This window comes from Natrix helvetica (assembly GCF_964273705.1).
Source record: "Natrix helvetica genome assembly, chromosome: 3".
NCBI classification, from domain to species: Eukaryota; Metazoa; Chordata; class Lepidosauria; order Squamata; family Natricidae; genus Natrix; species Natrix helvetica.
The window spans coordinates 146384348-146404077 of record NC_138549.1 but is presented as its reverse complement, the minus strand read 5'-3'; the positions used below and the strand labels follow the sequence as shown (position 1 = coordinate 146404077).

Here is a 19730-nt window from a genome sequence, read left to right as displayed (position 1 = left end):
GTAGTACTTGCCAGATGAATTAATCCCATAGGTTCCTCTAGGTATAATTTATTGTGCAATATTTAGTTTACACTACAGTAAACCCAGAAAATTGGGTTATTTCCAAAAGCTGTAGGTAAGTTAATCATGGGGAAATGTGATGTGTGTATTCAGCCTCATATATTTTCACAGAAGACATGCTTCTGCACATGAGTTCATTCCTGTGTCAATACTAATGATACCTCCCCAGCAGACTGTGAAACCCATTTACTAGTACCTATATGGTGAAAGATTAATTGCAGCCCATCTACATTGTCATGAAATGGATCATGTTGTGCCTTTCATTAATCATTGCAGAGTAATGAAGCCATAACAAAATGTACACATATTTGTTTTTTAAGAACCACTTCCCATATTAGAACAAATTCCGAAGCAGAAATGCTATATCATATGGCTTGTACTCAGACCCGCTCATTTTGAACTTGGCAAATATTGTGTTAAGATGTAATGAGTATGTATAAGATTTATTAATCCTATGCTAGTGAGGTGCTTGAGTTCCAGAGTTCCTTTGGAATGTCTCTCAAAATTTATCCTTGGGAATTCTGAATTATTTTTTCTTGTTTCTGAAGTAGAGCTGATGTTCTGTCATTTGCTTATTCATTTCTAAATCTTACAAATCTCTATACAAATGCATAAAATGTGATGGTTTAATGTTCCATAAGTTAATTTTCCTTTGTCCTTACATCATGAATAGTATTACGATATAAGGGCCATATCAATATTGCAGATGTTCATTCATTCACTAGGCATTTTGTGAATTATCTGCATCATCCTGATATTAAAAAAATAAAAATTCTAATATTAATTATGCAATATCTAATTCTTTTTTAAAAGTAACATCTGAAAGAGCATTGCAAATCTTTGAATTGCATAATACCTACTTCAAAGAATGAGTGTCATTATCAGTCCCAGTCCCCTTTGCCCAATTGTACCACTATTAAGATGCATTAACAAAGGACACAAAGGCACTGCTTTTTTTTGCCTTTTTCTTGTCCCTGCTTCCACCTTTGAACACATCAGGCAGAAGCCAATGCCAGTATAGAAAAGACGTAATTGATATCTTTTGGGGCTCAGAGGTGTTTCTTTACTGGGGTATAGGACTCATCAGATTTCTAGTAATACCTTGTCCAAATGCCAGTGTCAACCCTCCTTTAATTTACAAGAGTATGGTGGTGCCATGTTTATCTTTATTTTGCAAAATCCAAATTAGAATTGTTATCAATTGTGAAATAAGCAATTTTGACATGCAAGAAGAATTCAAGATGGCAGACAGAAGTTTCTTTGGCGGTACAATATTAGGAAATGCAAAGGGAAGTAGAGAGTGGGTTGGTGGATGAAATTATAGGTTGAAATTGTATCTCCCATCTCAATGTTATTGGCACCGATGCTTCACTTTGTCAGTGCTACATGCAAAGCATCCTTACCAAGCAGATTCATGACCCTGCAGACCCTGCTTCTTAAAAGAGAAAGCAAAATTGCATCACTGTTTCATTTTTCATCACTGCACAGTCTCCTCTGACACATTTAGTGTACAGAAGAGCCCTTCAAGCTAGAGGAAATGCCAGAGGAATTCATAGGAACAATGAAAATTGCCCCAGTGAAATAATTACTGCTGTTCTCATTGCATGAAACTTTCATCAGTAACTTTCCTGCATGAGGCAGACAGTTTTCATACAGAATCAAAGTCAGTTATAGTATGAACTCACAATCTTCACCTGGCGTTCTTATCTCTAAATGTCTGCCCTATTAAATAACCATAGCTGATTTTGGAAAAGATGGGTTTCCTATGTAAGGATCAATTTAATTTTCACTTCAATACAAAGGTGTTAATTACCCTTTTTTGTTCTTATGAACAAATAAATTCATCTCCCAGACACAGAAAAACTAGTAACATATTTTTATTCAGATTTTATTACTGAATACTCCGTTTCCCCGAAAATAAAACCTCCCCAGATAATAAGCCCAATAGGGCTTTTGAGTGCATGTGCTACAATAAGCCTTCCCCCCCAAAATAAGCCCTCCCTGAAAATATTGCAACACAGCAGCAGCCATGAGGTGACCACGCTCGCCACCTCCTGCACCTCAAAAATAATAAGACCTCCATGAAAATAAGACCAAATGCTTATTTCGGGAATCAAAAGAAAATAAGATCCTGTCTTATTTTGGGGGAAAATAGTGCACAAACAATGACTATGACAGCTAGAGTTACACACTCTTTTTCCCTCTCTTTCATTTTCTTATCAACAAAGTTCATGCAATGTTGTGATAGCAATAGCACTTAGACTTATATACCACTTCATAGTGCTTTATAGCCTTCTCTAAGTGATTTACAAAGTCAGCATATTGCCCCCAAAACTCTGGGTCCTCATTTTACCCACCTCGGAAGGATGGAAGGTTGATTCAACCTTGAGTCTGGTGAGATTCAAACTGCCAAATTGCTGGCAGCAGTCAGTCAGCAGAAGTAGCCTGCAGTGCTGCCCTCTTAACACTGTGCCGTCTCAGCTCATGATATTCTATATCCAGTCAGTTTTAAATATTGTTCCCTTTCCTCATTTTCCCAAATTGGGGGTGTTTCACTGGTAGGAATGGGAAAAAAACAGTTTTTCTTTTGCTACCATTTGTGGTTAACCCATGCCCAAACCAGATGAACTTCTAATGGGTGTATAAATAAAATATGGCCTCTTTATAGGGACAGCATGTTATTACTATACCTGTCTGCTATCAGTTTAAGGAAACATGGGGAAGGGTTAGGGTTAGGGTAAAAATTGAGGTAGGTAGAGTAATTCTCAATTTTTTTTCTACTCATTTTCATTTAACTTGATGACATAGAATTTACTTCTGTAATTATTCCAACAATGAATATCAGGAACATTCTCAGGAAAAGAGTAAGGTTCTCTTTAACTTATTTAGTCCTAACATAACAAAGGGATGTATGATTATGATTCTATAACATCCTGTTACAGAGAATGCTCTGAAACATTCCCAGGTTTCCACAATGAAATTCCAACTGAAATTTTTAAGAAAGAAAATATACCATGATTTTTTTCCCCCACTATCAGTTTTAGTGTCATTCCAGAGAATGATAACCTTGAAAAATTATAGAAGACCATCTTGTTCTGGACAAATTATCCACTGAGTTCTTGGCCCCCAAGTAGGGTAAAAAATATTTTAAAAGCCATTTGTTTCTAGCTTCAAAAGCAAGTATTAAATGTACTTGTACACTAATATGAATGTCCCAAGCATGATAGAAATCATAGAGTTTATATATTAAATATTATTTGTGGTTATAGAGAAAAAAATCCTCATAAGTACATATGCCTGTTCAGTTACTTAATTGTGTAGCAAGTATTACCATCACTAAAATTTCTTCTCTTCATCTGCGTTAAAAAGAAAGCTCTATGCAAATAAGAATATGTTGGCATGACTTATCTTTATCAAGGTTTAATATGATTGAAAGAAAGCAATCATAAGGTGATCCTTCTCTGATTATCTGATCTTTGGAATGAACTTGTACAAGCAAACAGTTGATACTTAACAGTTTTGAGAAATGAGCAATTTTCCTCTCTCCTCAGACTTGCATAAAAAGGACTCAGATAATAATCAAGGGAAAGGAGATGATAACTCTCTGACCCTATTCAGCTCTCCTGTCAATTCCCAGAGATCTTTTTTCCTTTAAGTCAGACATGCCACACTTCGTGGATTAGCACTGTACTTGTCTTTTAAATCATCAACACTGGCCACGGTGATCTGGAGATGAAATACATATGGATATATTAATTAACATTATATCAAACTAATTAAATGCAACTACTCTTTACGTCCCATGTATTTAATATATTTCCCCTTCTGTCTCATTAAAATTTACAATTTGCTGGCAACTTTTGTAAGGTTCTGAAAGTTACATCCAAGGCTTGCTTCTTCACGCCCCACTCTTGCAACCTGGAGACTCAGAGTTATGTTCCAATCTAGCAAACTTCCTTGAAATCTTCAATATATATTGCTTTCTGCTGTTGGGTTTCTGTATTTTCTCGTGATATAAGAAAGTTTGGGAAAGTAATGTTCTACAGTTTTCTGAACCCAACAAGTAAAATGCATAGAATCCAGTCCAAAAACATCCTTTGGGATAGAAAAGGAGATAGTAGCATTAGAACACAAGAGTTCACTATGATATTACCCATAATTGTCCTAGTTCTGCTTCAAAGTTAGTTTCTAGATCCTTACAATGTATGAGATGCTTTAAGAACAACATTTTGGAAGTGTTTGTGTTTTAGAGTCACAAATAGCAGAGTCACAAATGCCAGCTTTTCTTATTGTTCACTTGGAAGGCTTGATTCTTTTTGAGCCAACAGCAAGATGCTAGTACAAATTTTGATAGCATATCCTTGTAGAAACTTACTACAAAACTGACTTTTGTCTTAAATTATGGAGACCCTTAATTTGTATTATCTTCCAGTATATCAGAAACAGTTGTGGAAAGAGGCTTCTGAGTGATTAAAAATTGCACATATGTAAGAAAAACATAACTTGATTATTGACATTTTATAGGTAGCATTGGACTATAAGTGACTAAACAATAGGCAAAAGGCAGGCCTTTAGATTGTTTTAATTATATACAATGTTTAACATAAATTTAAATGTACTTAAATTCAAAAGTTAGTCAGGATAAACTTTGCCATTCATCTATGGAAAATAAAAATACAGCTGTTTGTCTCATACCGTATGAAGCTGAAAACCTACCTGTTTCGACTAGCTGACCTGGCATAATACTACAATCTCTCCAGCCCAGGGCATTTTTAATTGTAATTTTAGTTTTTAAGGGTTAATTTCACTGGGGTTTCAACTTTTTTAGGTATTGTAACTTATTTATTTATTCTTACCTCCTCTGTACGCTATATAATACTGTTGTACGTCGCCCCGAGTCCCTGTGGGGAGAGGGGGCGACTAATAAGTTCAAGTAATAAATAAATAAATAAATACCAATGCCTCATTATTACTATTTTTTTTTGGGGGGGGAGACTGGCAAATGATTAGAGGATCAAGGTCTCACACAAATATATTTTACTCAGCAGACAGATTGCTTTTCCAGTTGGAATAGAGGTTGGCAGCATTTCTGAGGGGGAGTATACTTGACCAGAGACAAAATTATCAAAGGAGCTTCCATGATTAGGTTTATATAATTGCTTGATATGATCCAATTGCTGTTCCATTTGGTTGTGCTCCTTTTTCCTTGACCCAAATTTTGAATGCTGTTACTTTCCATGATACTCCATTGCTACTTTCATATCCACTCTCCATTGTTAACTCTTGCAAATGGAGATGTATCAAAATGCATCCTCATATTTGCAACAACCCTGCATGTTGTCTATGGAGATTCTCAGTCATCCAGGTCATGGTTGTCCCAACCATGCTTTTTCAAGAGACAATTGGACTTTCTGGGTTTTCTTTGAAGATGTTTTGTTTCTCATCCAAGAAGCTTCTTCATCTCAGAGCTTCTTTTGGATGAGAAGTGAAACGTCTTCAAAAAAATTAGAAAGTCCAGTTGCCTCTAAAAAAGCACTTTTGGGACAAACCTGCATGTTGTGTCAAATCAGATAATAGATATATTTTATAAACTATAATTGACTTGATTGTATTTCAATTTCTTTTAATTTATGAAAGAAACTAATTCTGATTTCTTCCCTCTTCAAAACACTTTGAAGGAAACTAGCCAAGAAACAAAAAGAGACTCAAAGCAGCAGTCAACGAGAAATGGGGCCTGTTGCTGCTTCAGACAAGACTGCTACAAAAAGTGCTACTCACAATGAAGACACTTTCACTTCAGGCTGTCAAGATGTTAATGGATTCAGTAAGTTTCACATTTTCACATATGCTCATGCTCAGGAAGATTTTGGCAATTAATTGACTTGCATGTTACTGAGGCAAACAAGCAAAAATTAAAGGTATGAAGTTAAGGATTAAGAAAAAAAACCTTAATATTATTTCTGTCCTTCTGCTCTAACTCTTGGAAGCAGGAAGAGACCTTTCTGACTTTTGTAATCCTAATTCAAAGCAGATACAGACAACCTTCAATGTCAGCCAGTTTAGTCTGGTGGTTGAGGTACCAGGCTATGAGGCTGAGAGTTTTAGTCCCACCTTGGACATGAAAACTGGCTGGGTGACTTTGGGCTAATTATTCTCTCCCTCAATCCAACTTGCTTCATAGGATTGTCACAGGGAAAATAGGAAGAGGGAGGAATATTAGGTTTGTTTACCCCTTGATTTATTCATAGAAATAATAATGGTGGAATATAAATAAATAAAAATACCTGAAATCCCCACATCTTTTTAAAGTTGTCCCTGGAACATTCTTTTTTGACTTCTTGTCAAAAGCCACTGCAGTGCATTTCTATATTTTGAAACTAGAAGCAAAAGCAAACCTATGTGTCCTAATTTACATTTAATAATAGAAGGAAAAACCAAAAGTATAGCCCTGATTCAAGAGCAACCAAAAAATATTCTGCATTATTATATTTTGCATAGAAAAGACTGGATAGCCACCTGTCTGAAATGGCATAGGATCTCCTGCTTGAACAGAGGGTTGGACTAGAAGACCTCTAAAGTCCCTTCCAGCTCTATTCTGATTGATCACACTGTCTCTACAAAGCCTGTGTGGGATTTATTTAAGTTTAGCTTGACTATTCTGAACTGGATCCACTTTGTAAATATGGTCTATAGTCTCTTCCCTGAAAGTGTAATGATCCTATGACTCCTTCAACAACCATGAATAGTTGTGCATATATTGAATAGAGTAACAGCAGTTTCACACTAGTTGCTGTATGGAAAAAACCAACATTGCCAAATAAGCTGTTGCTGCTTACATCAAAACTGGGAATAAAACATTATTGAATTCAAGAGCTGAGGAGTCCACCCACAGATACATTTCTTCTCTACTATTATTGTCAGAAATGGACATCTAATGAAAAGCACAGAAAACAGTATTATTTAATTGTTTATGCCGCCTCCGTTACTCAGTTTTAGTTTCTGAAATCTCATTCTTTGGGATAACACATGATTCAGTTATTAAACAATACTATTTAAAACCAGGTTGAGCAGTTGAACAGAAATATGCACTGTAACATGCAAAAGTATAAAACCAGGAGCTAGTGTAAAATCCCCCCTAAATCACACACACTTTCACATAATGCTGCTTTCTGTTGAGTTGGTCCTTGATTCAGGTATGAAAAATAATGAACAGCATTAAGTAGCATTTGTGCATTGAGAGTCATAGCTACTAAGGAGATGCAATGATGCATTTCCCTCCTCATCTTTATCATCTTCTATTGTGATGATCAGAAACATTCTAAACGAACGAATACTACTGCGCCTTAAAAGGGAGGTCTCATTCTTGCTTCTGTGACAAATTCCTCTCCCAGAGAAAATAAAAATAATTAATTATGTTACTGATTTGCAAACTTGAAGGAACGGGTTTTGTTAATGATACTTTAGAAACTTTATTTCTCTTTCTACTCTTTTCAAACCTATGAATGATAGAAAACAAACAAGCAAACAAAGCTAACTCTGGTGAAACTGTGTAACAGCAAGCTACCATGGACAATACAATTTAGATCTAAGACAGTTATACATGGATTTAAGAGTTTAGATAAATTTGGAATATTGACTTACTATAAATTTGAATTAACTATAAAAATAAACAGCTCCTCCTGGGAATCAGATTGATTCTGGCTATCTTGGGAACTGCAAATCAAAACGAAAGATAAGTGATGGTTTTAGAAATTGGGGCTCTAGAGGGAAGTAAAGATTTAAAGCAGAAGGAAAAAAAATATAAGCATTGTTTCAGTTAATAATGGGACTTACAGAGGAATACAAAACATAACACTGAAAATATTAAAGGAGGGCTTTGAAGAATGCAACCATAAGTTAGTAACTACAATATCAACACTGTCACTGTTATGTCTGCTTCTATGGATAGATTATGTCTAAAAGATTTTAATGAAAGAAAAACATACATCAATATTTTATTGAATTAAAAAGTGAGTCTATTAGAAGTAAAAGGAAGGAATATAACATGGTTTAATTGATTGAGGTTACAAAAAGACTTAAAAAGTATTATGGCAGCCCTTTAGGAACTTTTTGCTGACACCAGAATTGAACAATTTTTATGAATGTTTTATGGATTTATTTATACAGTAAATAGGGGATGGAGCATAAGATGAAAAGATCCATGTTTAACCTTATACTATGAAGGTTTATAAACTTTGTGCATGTTTGTTCTGATGAAGGTAGGAAATCACTTCTTTATATATTTCTTTTCTTTTTCTTTCTTTTTCCTTTTTCTGCATTTTTAATTCTTTTCATTCTCTTCTCTTTTTATTTAGTTTGCATTAGTTTTTACTATTAAACTAATTAAATTTTAATAAAAATATATTAAAAGAGAACATCAGAGGGAAATAGCTTTTCATAACCTTCCTCATTTTTCTGTTATTGTTGTACTGAGAAGAAACAGGATTGGGCCATTTCATTTTCTTCGATAACAATGAAGATAAATTCAAGGCTTACATTACAATTCATAGAACTCAGTATTTTCAAAGCAATATTTTCATCCATTCTGATTTTTTTTTTTAAAAATCACTGTTCATCTAGATGAGGAATTATCAGGTTAAAAGCAAAGCAGAACTACTGAGAAATAAGAGGGGAAGTTACAAATGTTTCTACAGCTATTTTATCTAAAAGTATAGCTAACATATTTTTAGGCAGTCATACATTTATGGCAAAAAAAAATCATATAAGTATCTGGAATGTGTTGAATTTAAGTTGGCTACATAGTATTCCATGAAGGGACTGTGATTTATCAGGTGCCTTATAGAACAAATGGATACTAGTATTAGCTCCATAAAGAGAACTGCAGAGAGAGAGAAAATCCTTAAATTTCTACTGTGTCTAATTCAGAAGATATTCTGCAAGCTTCTTACAGAACAGGTGCACATAGACTGACATCCTATGAGCAATGATGCACTAATGACATATTCAGCATGTAGGCATTTCTCTGCTGACACCCTACTGATGAGCTGTCATGCAGGACTAAAGAAAGTGTGACAGAACTAAGCCATAGGACATTGTGGATACACCATACTCACAGCTGAGAGAATAGTAAAAGAAAAAGATGATTGTCAGAATGTTAGAATACCAAGTTAAGCTATGAAAGTTCTTCAGGAACCTCAGGTTGCTTGTTAAGATATATCCAGTTGGGAAGAAGACAGTTTGGCTTTGAAAGGAAAGGGCAGAAAAAGGCTTCTGAAACGATCTATTTTAATCCATGGAAAGACGTTATGTTAAGATGGAGGGACATGGATTTTTGATTGAACATTGAAAGCCATGCTGTTAAGAAGCATTATAAATTTAGCACTGCTTTCGGGCACCTGTATCAGTGGTGGGTTGCTACCGGTTAGGACCAGTTCAGCTGAAACGGTAGTGGTTTGCCGGCGTGGGTCGCTGCCGGTAACAGGCCTGCCAGGCATCTGAACCAGTTCTCCTACAGAGGTGCCATCTTGATTTTTGGTTCTGCACACGCACAGAACTATATATTTGCAAATACACACATGCACAGAGTATTTTTGCACACACCGAACCGGCAGTAATGCCGGCAGCAACCCACCCCTGACCTGTATAGGTACCAGTAGAACAATCAAGGCAAGAATAATCTATCACAAGAGATCAGTGCATAAGATGCTGCTGTTGGACAGCGGTTTTCCCCATTGCTAGGCATAGAAGAAGACCTCCAAGCCATAGATAGGATATTTTCTAAAATTCAATTTTCATTATTGATTTTTCAGGGGGGATTTGTTTCCAACAATATATGTATTAAAGCAATATTTATAGTATATGTAAATTAGCACATGACTTCTTTTTTTTGGGGGGGGGGTGGGCAGAAGGAAATAATTTTGAATAACTTCCCTGCTAAATATTACCAGAGTTTTATTATTACACTTTCTGAATAATCAGACTCCCTTCTATAAATCCACAGGACTCACATATAGCTTTGATTACTCTCAGTGGCAAAGATATGCAAAAAGGAAAAAGAAAAAAAACCAGAAAATCTGAAAGAAGGCCAATTCTAGTGAACAAGTCATATTTTGTAGCTCTTCTAATTTATTATACACCTCAAAGGGAAGACTATTCCACAGCCTCGGGATAATTGAGTAATTCTATGCTCTTTGCTACAATATTCCTGATTTATGTGGATTTGAATCTTGAAGTGGGACTTCGAAAGTGGACCTAAGCTGACTTGGGAGACACCATAAAGACAAACACATTTTATCCCTTCTCAGGCACCACACAAGCACACTTAATAATGGATACACGAGGAACAGATTCAATTACAGGATTCAATTCAGAATAATTCAAGCTTTAATTCTGAATTTGATTAAATATGCTATATACATATTAAAGAAGGATTTATATTCAAAGTAAGAAATTCTGCTTATGCCACTCTGCTCTCTATCCATCATCCTTCCTTAACCTTTCTGTTCTTCCTGTCATCTAAACTCCACCTAAGCAGATAATGCAAATCACAGCACACAAACACAAAGCGATGGGATGGGGTGGATGGGATGGGTTAGGATATGAACTGTTCCATAGTCCATTTGATATAAGGTCTAGAAGGAAAGTCATGAAGGATAATAAAATAAATTGTCTATTTTAAATAAAAAGAACATTCTACCTGGAGAATACCATAATACATAAACACAGCTCAGAAACTGACAAACTAAATGATAAAACCTGAAAATGAAGATATAGCAGGAAGCCAAATGCAGAATGAAATGAGTTTGTGAAGGATGTTACAAAATTCAATTGGCAATATAAAATTAGCTCATAGAATCATGTTACTTTCTTGTTGATTTTGACAATTGTATTCATGTCCAGATGCCAGAGACATAAAAGAGGGGTGACAAGTAAACTATATTACACTTTCAGTCTAAAGGTGAGCAAATAACCCACAGCAGATTGGAAGCCAGGAAACATAAACAGAAGGATGGTATTTTCTCAGAAACAAATTGTTCATATAGGATTGAGCAAAAAATGAAATTCTGCTTTGTTTCCTTTATATACTAATTTAATATTAGATTGCCCCTTTTATTCATCAACAGCCTCAGAACAGCAAGTTCTCACTAGTTTGAGCTCTTAATTAATTAATTAGCTGTCAATAGTTTTGGTAAAAGAAACAAATAAAACCCTGCATTATATTAAATCAGTATGATAGCTGATCTTTCCTATCCCCTTCGCAAGGGAGGAATTATTTTATATTACCATATTACCACGATCAGGAACTATGACAAATTGTTTACCATGAAGTAAACAATTTATCATTTAATAGCTAAATGAAAAGAAAGACAATTGGGAAGCCAATTTTATAAGTGTTTTCTTTACAACTAGGATAACACAAAAAGTAATATGAGATATTCTGGAACTTTGCTTAGGAAATGTCAAATAAATGACAACCTTTTATTTCAGAAGAGTGAGTTTGGATGTGGGCATAATTAAATCCATTGTAAACATCACTTCAAAAATAATTTATTCTGTGAAAAGGATGTCTTCTCATGTTACACACTTGCCAAGACTAACAGAATAAAAATATAAATGGATATGATAGGCTTATCATATTAAAATCAGAATGAGCTGTAACAATTAATAGAGAGTTCCAAAATATAACTTGCTGTTTATATTCAACACACACTTTTTTTATGGCAGAACTTGAATTGTCTGAACATACTTTAATCTTACTGTTGTCATGCTTCGGCACTTCTAATCTCACCAGATTTATATTATCTTGTGAAAAGTTAATAATTTGGGTTCCTTTTTACAAACTGTAAAGCTGATTGGAGTCTGTAATTTATATAAGATCAGATGATAGGCTGTTATGGCACAATCAATGCTAATGATGCTCATATACTGCCCAGAGTCACAGTGTAAGTGTACATATGCTTTACTATGTTTTGTTGCTGTTTACTTTACAAAACAGGAAATCCACTTTCACTTATAATACCAGAAAGTGATTATTTAGAGCCAGAGTGAAAAATTTGGCTGAGAATAAAAGATCCATATTCAGATTTTCTCTGCAAAGGATCCAGACATATTCTCCTGTATTCATTGGGAAATAATTTAGAATCCTTATTACATTTTCAAATGTTTGAATGTAGCTTGGACAAAGGTTTTTGTGTTACTTGGAAATAGTACTTATTTACAACATTCCAACATCACTTATAGTAGCACAAGTTAAAACAGCAAAAATTTGGAAAATGATTTGTTTTATATTTAACAAAACAGTTTAAGCGGGAACAGTAATTCACTGTGAGATCCATAAGCCAGTGTACTGCCATTTATGTTGAATATAAGATGTCTTATATTTATATTCTTATAGATATTTATAATAGATTTTTAATAGCTAATTCAGATTGTCATCATCTATTTCTTTTTTCTTTCTTTAGATGTTGCTTAAAATACTGCTGCAAGAATAACTGTTTGGCCAATGAGAAAAAGTAAAGCAGTGTTTTCCAAACTTGATAACTTTAAAATGTTTGGACTTAAATTCCCAGAATGAACCAGCTAGCAATCCCCCCTCCCATAAAACTGGAAAAAAATGGCAGCAACCAAAAGAACATTTAATCTAGGCATGGGAAATAGTAATGCCACTTGAACGTGCTAAATTGAGTAATTTTGAATAATGATGTATCCAGTGGCTTTGAATATGCTTTAGTAAGTCTACATATTATTTTTGATAGTTCCCTCTTGTAATGGTTGCTTTCAATGCTTTTAAACGAAATTCATAAAAATGTACAGACTATGGAGAAGCCAGTTGTAAAACAGGTGCAATTCAGTGCAATGGTGGAAAATTAAGGATAGTAAGTCCAGTGGGTATGGTATACTTATAAAGATATCTCCTTCTCTATTAAAGTGAGTTAATGGGAAATAGGATAAAGAAAGATGAATTGAGAAAGTAAATCCAGCCTGGAAAACTAATAAGCCTTGAAAATCCCCTCTGTTCAGAGTCATTATCATTAGCAATGATGTTAGACTTGTTAATTGAATAAATAAGTGCTTAGTTTCCTACTCCTATGTTATCAATAGCAATGGTTGTACATACATGAATACACATAATACATACATACATACAAACATACATACACACACACACACACACACACACACACACATATTCACTTGTGTATATCCATTAGTACACACACACACACACACACACACATATATTTGCATTGCTGATTAAATTATGAAAACTGCAGTGCTGCACCTTTTATTTTTGGGGCCATGCCTTTCTTTTCAGAGGATGTTTTCTGTCCTTTAATTATCCAGCTTAATTTAGATAACAATGGCTTAGAAAAATATATTCGGGATCATAAATGGCAATTTACCTATCTTTCCCTTCCATGACAGTTATAGAACAATAAAAGAGAAAGAGAGGAAACATCACAATTGTTCTACCTATTTATTCCATTACACATATAGTTTAATTCTCAGATCTTACTGTCTTTTCTTTTTTTTCTTTTTTTCTCTCCACCCTATCATCCTTTACTAATTCAGGACATATAAAATTGTGAGTAGAAATGTTAGAAATGAAGATTAAAATTGTATTGTACAGCTTTTAGAATAAAACATATACAAATGCACACACACATACATAAATATAAATCAGACATAAGATTGACTAAAGATTTTCAGTGAAGAATTACACTCCTGCTCCTCTTCCTAAAAACAGTTTCATCTTCTTTTACTGCTCTAAAACATAAAAAGACACAAGTGTTACTCTACTTTTTATAATGTGTAAAGGGCCAGTGAGATCTCACCCAAACTGATTCAATTTAAGAAGAAAAAATGAGATTTGAATCCATGTATAAATTAAAGAAACAGCTGATGTTGGATTCCCTAGCATTTCCATTTAGCTAGTTGATCTGAGAAAATAGAAAAAGAGATTTTGCATATATTAGTTATCTTTTTGAAATACTTAATAATTAACCCTGCCTTAGTACTGATCCTTAAAATAGTCACATTCTACTTTGCAGTCCCCCTCTTTCCCCAAGTGCTGTTCACAGTTCACACCACTCTTGAGTCAGGGCAAAAATATCCTGGTATGAAATTTACTGTTCCCATTGCCAAGTCCTATTCTGTATTGATTGCCACAATTCCCATTCACTGCTACTCATGTGATTTCCTTCCATGATAATGAATAAATGAACCAAACAGATTTACTCAACTTGAGAATGCTCTTGAAGAAGGAGCAAAGTAGAAAAATAAATATTGCCAGGCCATGCTCTAAGCCTCCAAGTTGGAAAAGATCCTTAAAGTAATTCCAGAATTAAGAACTAACAGAAGGAGAGCAGGGTCCCTGAAGATGATATCAAGAGTTAGCATTAACAAATGGAATAAACAGTAAATCACAAAGTCCCTACTCTTATGAGATATAGTGCTTTATTATTTTCTCATCATAATACATGAAAAAAATGTATGTAAATCTGTATCTCTTTTACTGAGGTGTGTCTTCAGTTAAACAAAGCATAAACTGGCAATCTATCAAAGCTCTTTATTCATACATCAGTTCTCCTACAGGCTGTAAAATAGCACTGGCACCCTACTTGTTTCTGTTGGCAAAAAAATAAATAAAGAGGGAAAAAATGACTGGGAAAGTTGATATCACTTCTCTGTGTTATATTCCTTCCCTTCAGCTCAGAAAGCAGCAGGTAGAACAGAACAGGGTGGGTGACTATTTAATGTGTCTAGATCGCATGAAAAAAACACTTCTGAGTGCATGAAAGTGCATCAAAAAGTGATATTCTTCCTGCTGTTGACAGAACCATTTCATGACTTTGTGGCTTCTCTCTGTATGTGTGTGTGGTTTTTTTTTTTTTCCTTCAGCGTTACCTGGTGGCATTGGGCATAGATGGTTTTACAGTCCTTTATTTCACCTATGGGGAGAAATTAATTCCTGTGGGAAAGAAAAGAAATGCACAAATAACAGCTAGGTGAAAGTTTGTTTTGCCTCCCTATCTTTAAAACAGACAATAGCCATGGTGGGGAGATGACTCAACCGACCCTGACAATCCAGACCCATCCCTATCGAAGCTGTGACCCAGTGGAAATGTCCTATCCCAGGGGGCAGTTCCAACCAGCAATCCGAGTGGCCGACTTGTTGCAGCACATCACTCAGATGAAACGGGGACAGGGCTATGGATTTAAAGAGGAGTATGAGGTGAGATGAATATTCACTCACTTAAACAGAAAAAGATTGAGATTAAAGCTACTGAAAAATCAGAATAAGTCCTGATTGAAGAAGTATCTCAATAGTTAAGAGGCTATTTTATGTGTTACTGATCATGTTTTTTCTTCCCTTTCTTCCTGAGTCCTTGTTGCAGTCCTTTTTTCTGTTGCAGAGCTCCTGTCATTTACACATTCGTACATTGGCAAAATAAAAAATGGAATTTATGAGAAACTGATGTTGGTCTGCTGCTGGGCCACCTGTTAATAGCATTCAATAGCTCAGGACTATGTTAACTTAAAGATGTCCTCTATTATACTAATCTTCAGTCTATGGAGATTCTCAGTCATCCAGGTCATGGTTGTCCTAAAAGTGCTTTTTCAAAAGGCAACTTGACTTTGTTTTTCCTTGAAGACATTTCGCTTCTCATCCAAGAAACGTCTTCAATTCTGGTAGAATGGTAGAGAATGGACAGATTTATATTCCTTACAGTCATCTGGTCATTACCATTTTTTCTGAGAGTCATTGAGGCCACTTGGAGGTTTATCTATATCCTCAGGGTCACCTGAGTAGTACAAATAGAGGTGAAACTTTCTTGGAACTGCTAAAAGGACTGTGTTATCCTTTCCTTGAGGAAATGTATTCAAGGAAAAACAAAGTCTAGTTTCCTTTTGAAAAGGCACTTTTGAGACACTAGTCTCCCCTATTCTAGTTTTCCTGTTGTTCATGTATGGCTTGTGGAAATGCCATCTAATAAGAATTCTTTGCAGTGGCACTTATTCTATGGATTGGAATAACCTCCCCTCTGCAATGTATCAGGACTAACATTGACAAATTTAGACCACTTTATGTTGATCGTCATCACTCCTGGCTCATCTTATATTTCTATTTTTAATGGTTTAATTATACCTTGCAAAATAATACGTTTGCTTGTTTTACTAACATAAACTCATCAGAGGCTGTATTATTATCATTAATTATTATTATTAGGAACTAAAGGTATTTAAACAAATGTTTCTCAAAAATTCTTACATGCAGCAGAATACATTGAAATTTCCCCTTAAATTGTGATATAAAACATATAAAAATTATTGCAATATTTTAAGAGCTAGTCTAAAGATCAGACTTATTAAATAAAGGGGGGGAAGAAACAACTTTGACCACCTTTTGAGTGGCTGTAACAGCTAATTGCTCTTCTGACGGCAAAGTGTCATCTATGAAGACTCAAGCCTGACACTCTTCTATTATTTTGGCATGAGATTCTTTTGTAAAAGAACCTTAAACTACTGGAATAATTTTGTTCATGTAAAATGTATTTCAAATTGCACTGGATTTTAGAGCTGGAAAGTGAAATAACACTTCTAGATTTGAGTGTTAAGCCAAGCAGCTTATCAAGGACACCTGGTATGCCAGAGATTTTTTTAATTATGAAGTTAAAAGAGTGGAATTCTGTTCTAAAGATTATTTCATCTTTCATAGTAGTAGTTAAAGTGAAATTTGTGGAGTATAATTAAGAAGCAAGTACCTGTACTGATGATCTTCTGTTTAAACCAGGCACTGTTATTGGGCATCTGCTCCACTTGAGCATCCAAGTGGGATCAAGTTGTTGTACATTCCTGACCACATATTTAATTAGTACTCATAGACATTTTAATTTCTCACAAAGCCTCCAATCAAATACCTCTCTAGATATTACCATACTATGAGAAAGGCCAATGTTTAGTCATTATTGTTACTACCAATATGACCTATTTCAGTAGTGCTTCATGTATCATACATCATTGCTGAACTTGAAACTGCCCTTGGCTACTTGTTACATTCTTTTCTTAATTCTTAGTGGATGAAATTTCATCCTGATGACCTTAAGGTATGAGGAGACTGGGAGGTTAGGTGTTTGGTGAATATCACTTTCAAAGTGCTATTAGAGAAAGTCAACAGTATAGGGTAAGCAATGATTGACTTATCATTAAGTGGGAATATAACCATTATGGCACAGTGTTGGCCATCTTGAAAACATGTTCCTGTAACTGCCTTTGTTCTTTAGTTAATTGTACCCCTATTTATTGGTCTTTTTTTCTGAAATGTTACGTAGATCTGACACCTTTGCAGAAACAGTGGGCCAATAATACTCAAGATCCAGTAACTGAACACAAATACAAAATAATGGCTAATGGAGGGAAAATATCATGAAAGTCAAGCCAACTGTTCCCTACATTTGAAATATATGCTAAAATAGCCTATCTCTATAAATAGAACCTGTATCTGAATTACTATATATAACCATATACCTTTACTTTAACTTTAAAACATTGGCTATTTTTTTAAAAAAAATCATAATAGAGACAAATCTGCTTTCTCCCCAATGGTATCTGTGGTGGTTTAAATATACCAGGTTTGGAAAAATCTAGTTTTCAAGGCTTGTGAAAAGTATCTACTGTTTTATTGAAAGAGAAATTAAAAGCTGACCTTAGGAAAAATTAAGACAGAGTAAACACATATGGGGGAAAAGAAACTAACAAATTGCCTAGTAATATAATATGAGAAAAAGTTATGGCTATGCTGATCATTAATAGACATAAAAAGAAACAAAAGGGGTGGGAGGCAGAAAGACATCATAAAGAATCGCTTAGCCCATTTCTGAACAGATCATTAAACCTTGACACTACAAAGTAATATTGATCAGTCTTTCCAGCATATCAAAGGACAGCTATTTCATACACAAAGTAAAGACAAATCACCTTAGAAATTACAGCCCTGTTGAAACTAATTATGGTATCATGCCTGTCAAAAATATAATTTTGAGTTTCTGGCTCCTTTCTTCTTCCTCTAACACAGGTGTCGGCAGCCTTAAACACTCAAAGAGTCACAAGGTCCTAACCAGAAAACAGAAAATATTTAAATCTCTTTAAGAAGAGATTTGTTTGAAATGGTACAGGGTCTTCTGCTTGAACAGGGGTTTGTACTAGAAGACCTCCAAGATCCCTTCCAACTCTTTTACTCTGTTACCTTGAAATATCACATTATTCTTGCCCATTTATCATTTTAATCTGTTCCATGTCTGCTATATTTAACTTAAACTAACAGGGCCAGAGCATTTCTAGGCATTAGGTTTTCCATTCCAAGGTAGGACTAAAGTGCACATTCTTTGTAAGTATAGTGGACACAGTTGTTGAATGGGTACTTGATATTTTGCACTGTGTGCGCGTACGTGTGTGTGTGTGCACACACACGCAATATCTTTCAGTGGGAGCGCACTATTGCAGGAGCAGACTGACTCAGTGTGACATATTTGAATATGGTTTGAAAAAAGTATACAGTATGCTACAGTATGTATACTTGCAAATAAGCCCATCCATGGATAAAATTCAGGATTCAAATTTTAACCCAAATAGCCTGCAATCTGCATTTTTCAGGTTAAAAATTCAAGGGTCTTCTTATTGGCAGATGGGCTTATCCATGAGTATATACAGGATATATAGTTACTTTCTAAAAAAAACAGAGAGAACCCATTCACAAGTATTTACAGTTTAGCCTTTGTAGTTAATAAATATGGCCTCCTCCAGACATTATGGCCCTTTATGACATGTGCTAAGCAGCTTTGTAAAGTATAGATAAGATGCCGTATGGAGTGTTAATGGGCTGTGAAGAACTGAATTATTCTTACTCTGATAACCTCAGATAAAGTTGCTGAAATGCTTAATGTAAGTAAGAGCCAGGTTTAATTTTCAGTTTCTGGCAGCCGTACGGCATTTAAAATTATATCTCCACTAATCTTAGCACTTTGATGCTTTTACACGCAAGGTCATATTTTGTTTCATGTTATTTTAAAGGCTGGAAACCTAAACAAATATCAATGAAAACATTACTCTATATTCATTTTCTTTGCCATGTTAATAAGTTTGCCACCAAGGACATTTCAATATCCCTTTTTTCTTTTGCTTTTGAGAGCTAGGAAATTTATAATGGCTATTTTATTACACCTTATATGGATTACATTTAATTATATTCCTCCTTTCAAGATAAAAATATTAGAAAGACAAGCAACAAGATCATTAGTAAAATTACACTAAACAAAATTTTAAAAGCTTTTTCTCACAAGGTTGGTAGTCTTGTTCTTCATTTTGTGTGGATGGCAAATATAAAAATAAGATTTTCTGACTTTTTGCTCTGTTCTTGTTTTAGGAAGAGTGGAAGGGAAATTTATGTTGTATACATACTTATACGGATAGTCCTCAATTTATAACAGTTGTTTAGTGACACTTTGAAGATACAGTGGCACTGAAAAAAGTGACTTATGGCCATTTTTTTCCCTTACAACCATTGCAGATCTCCATGATCAAAATCCAGACATTTGGCAACTGATTCATATTCATAGACAGTTGCAGTGTCCTGTGGTCATACTTTTGCAACCTTCTGACTAGGATGTCCC

General features: G+C 34.8%; 1 protein-coding gene across 1 annotated transcript in view; it reads left to right on the top strand.

The window, feature by feature from the left end:
* Positions 1-19730, top strand: part of PTPRT (protein tyrosine phosphatase receptor type T) — a 703069-nt gene that overhangs the window by 624532 nt on the left and 58807 nt on the right. The window contains exons 17-18 of the mRNA XM_081949356.1: positions 5739-5884; positions 15105-15295. Coding sequence (XP_081805482.1) covers positions 5739-5884; positions 15105-15295 — 337 coding nt within the window. The remainder of the gene's footprint in view (positions 1-5738; positions 5885-15104; positions 15296-19730) is intronic.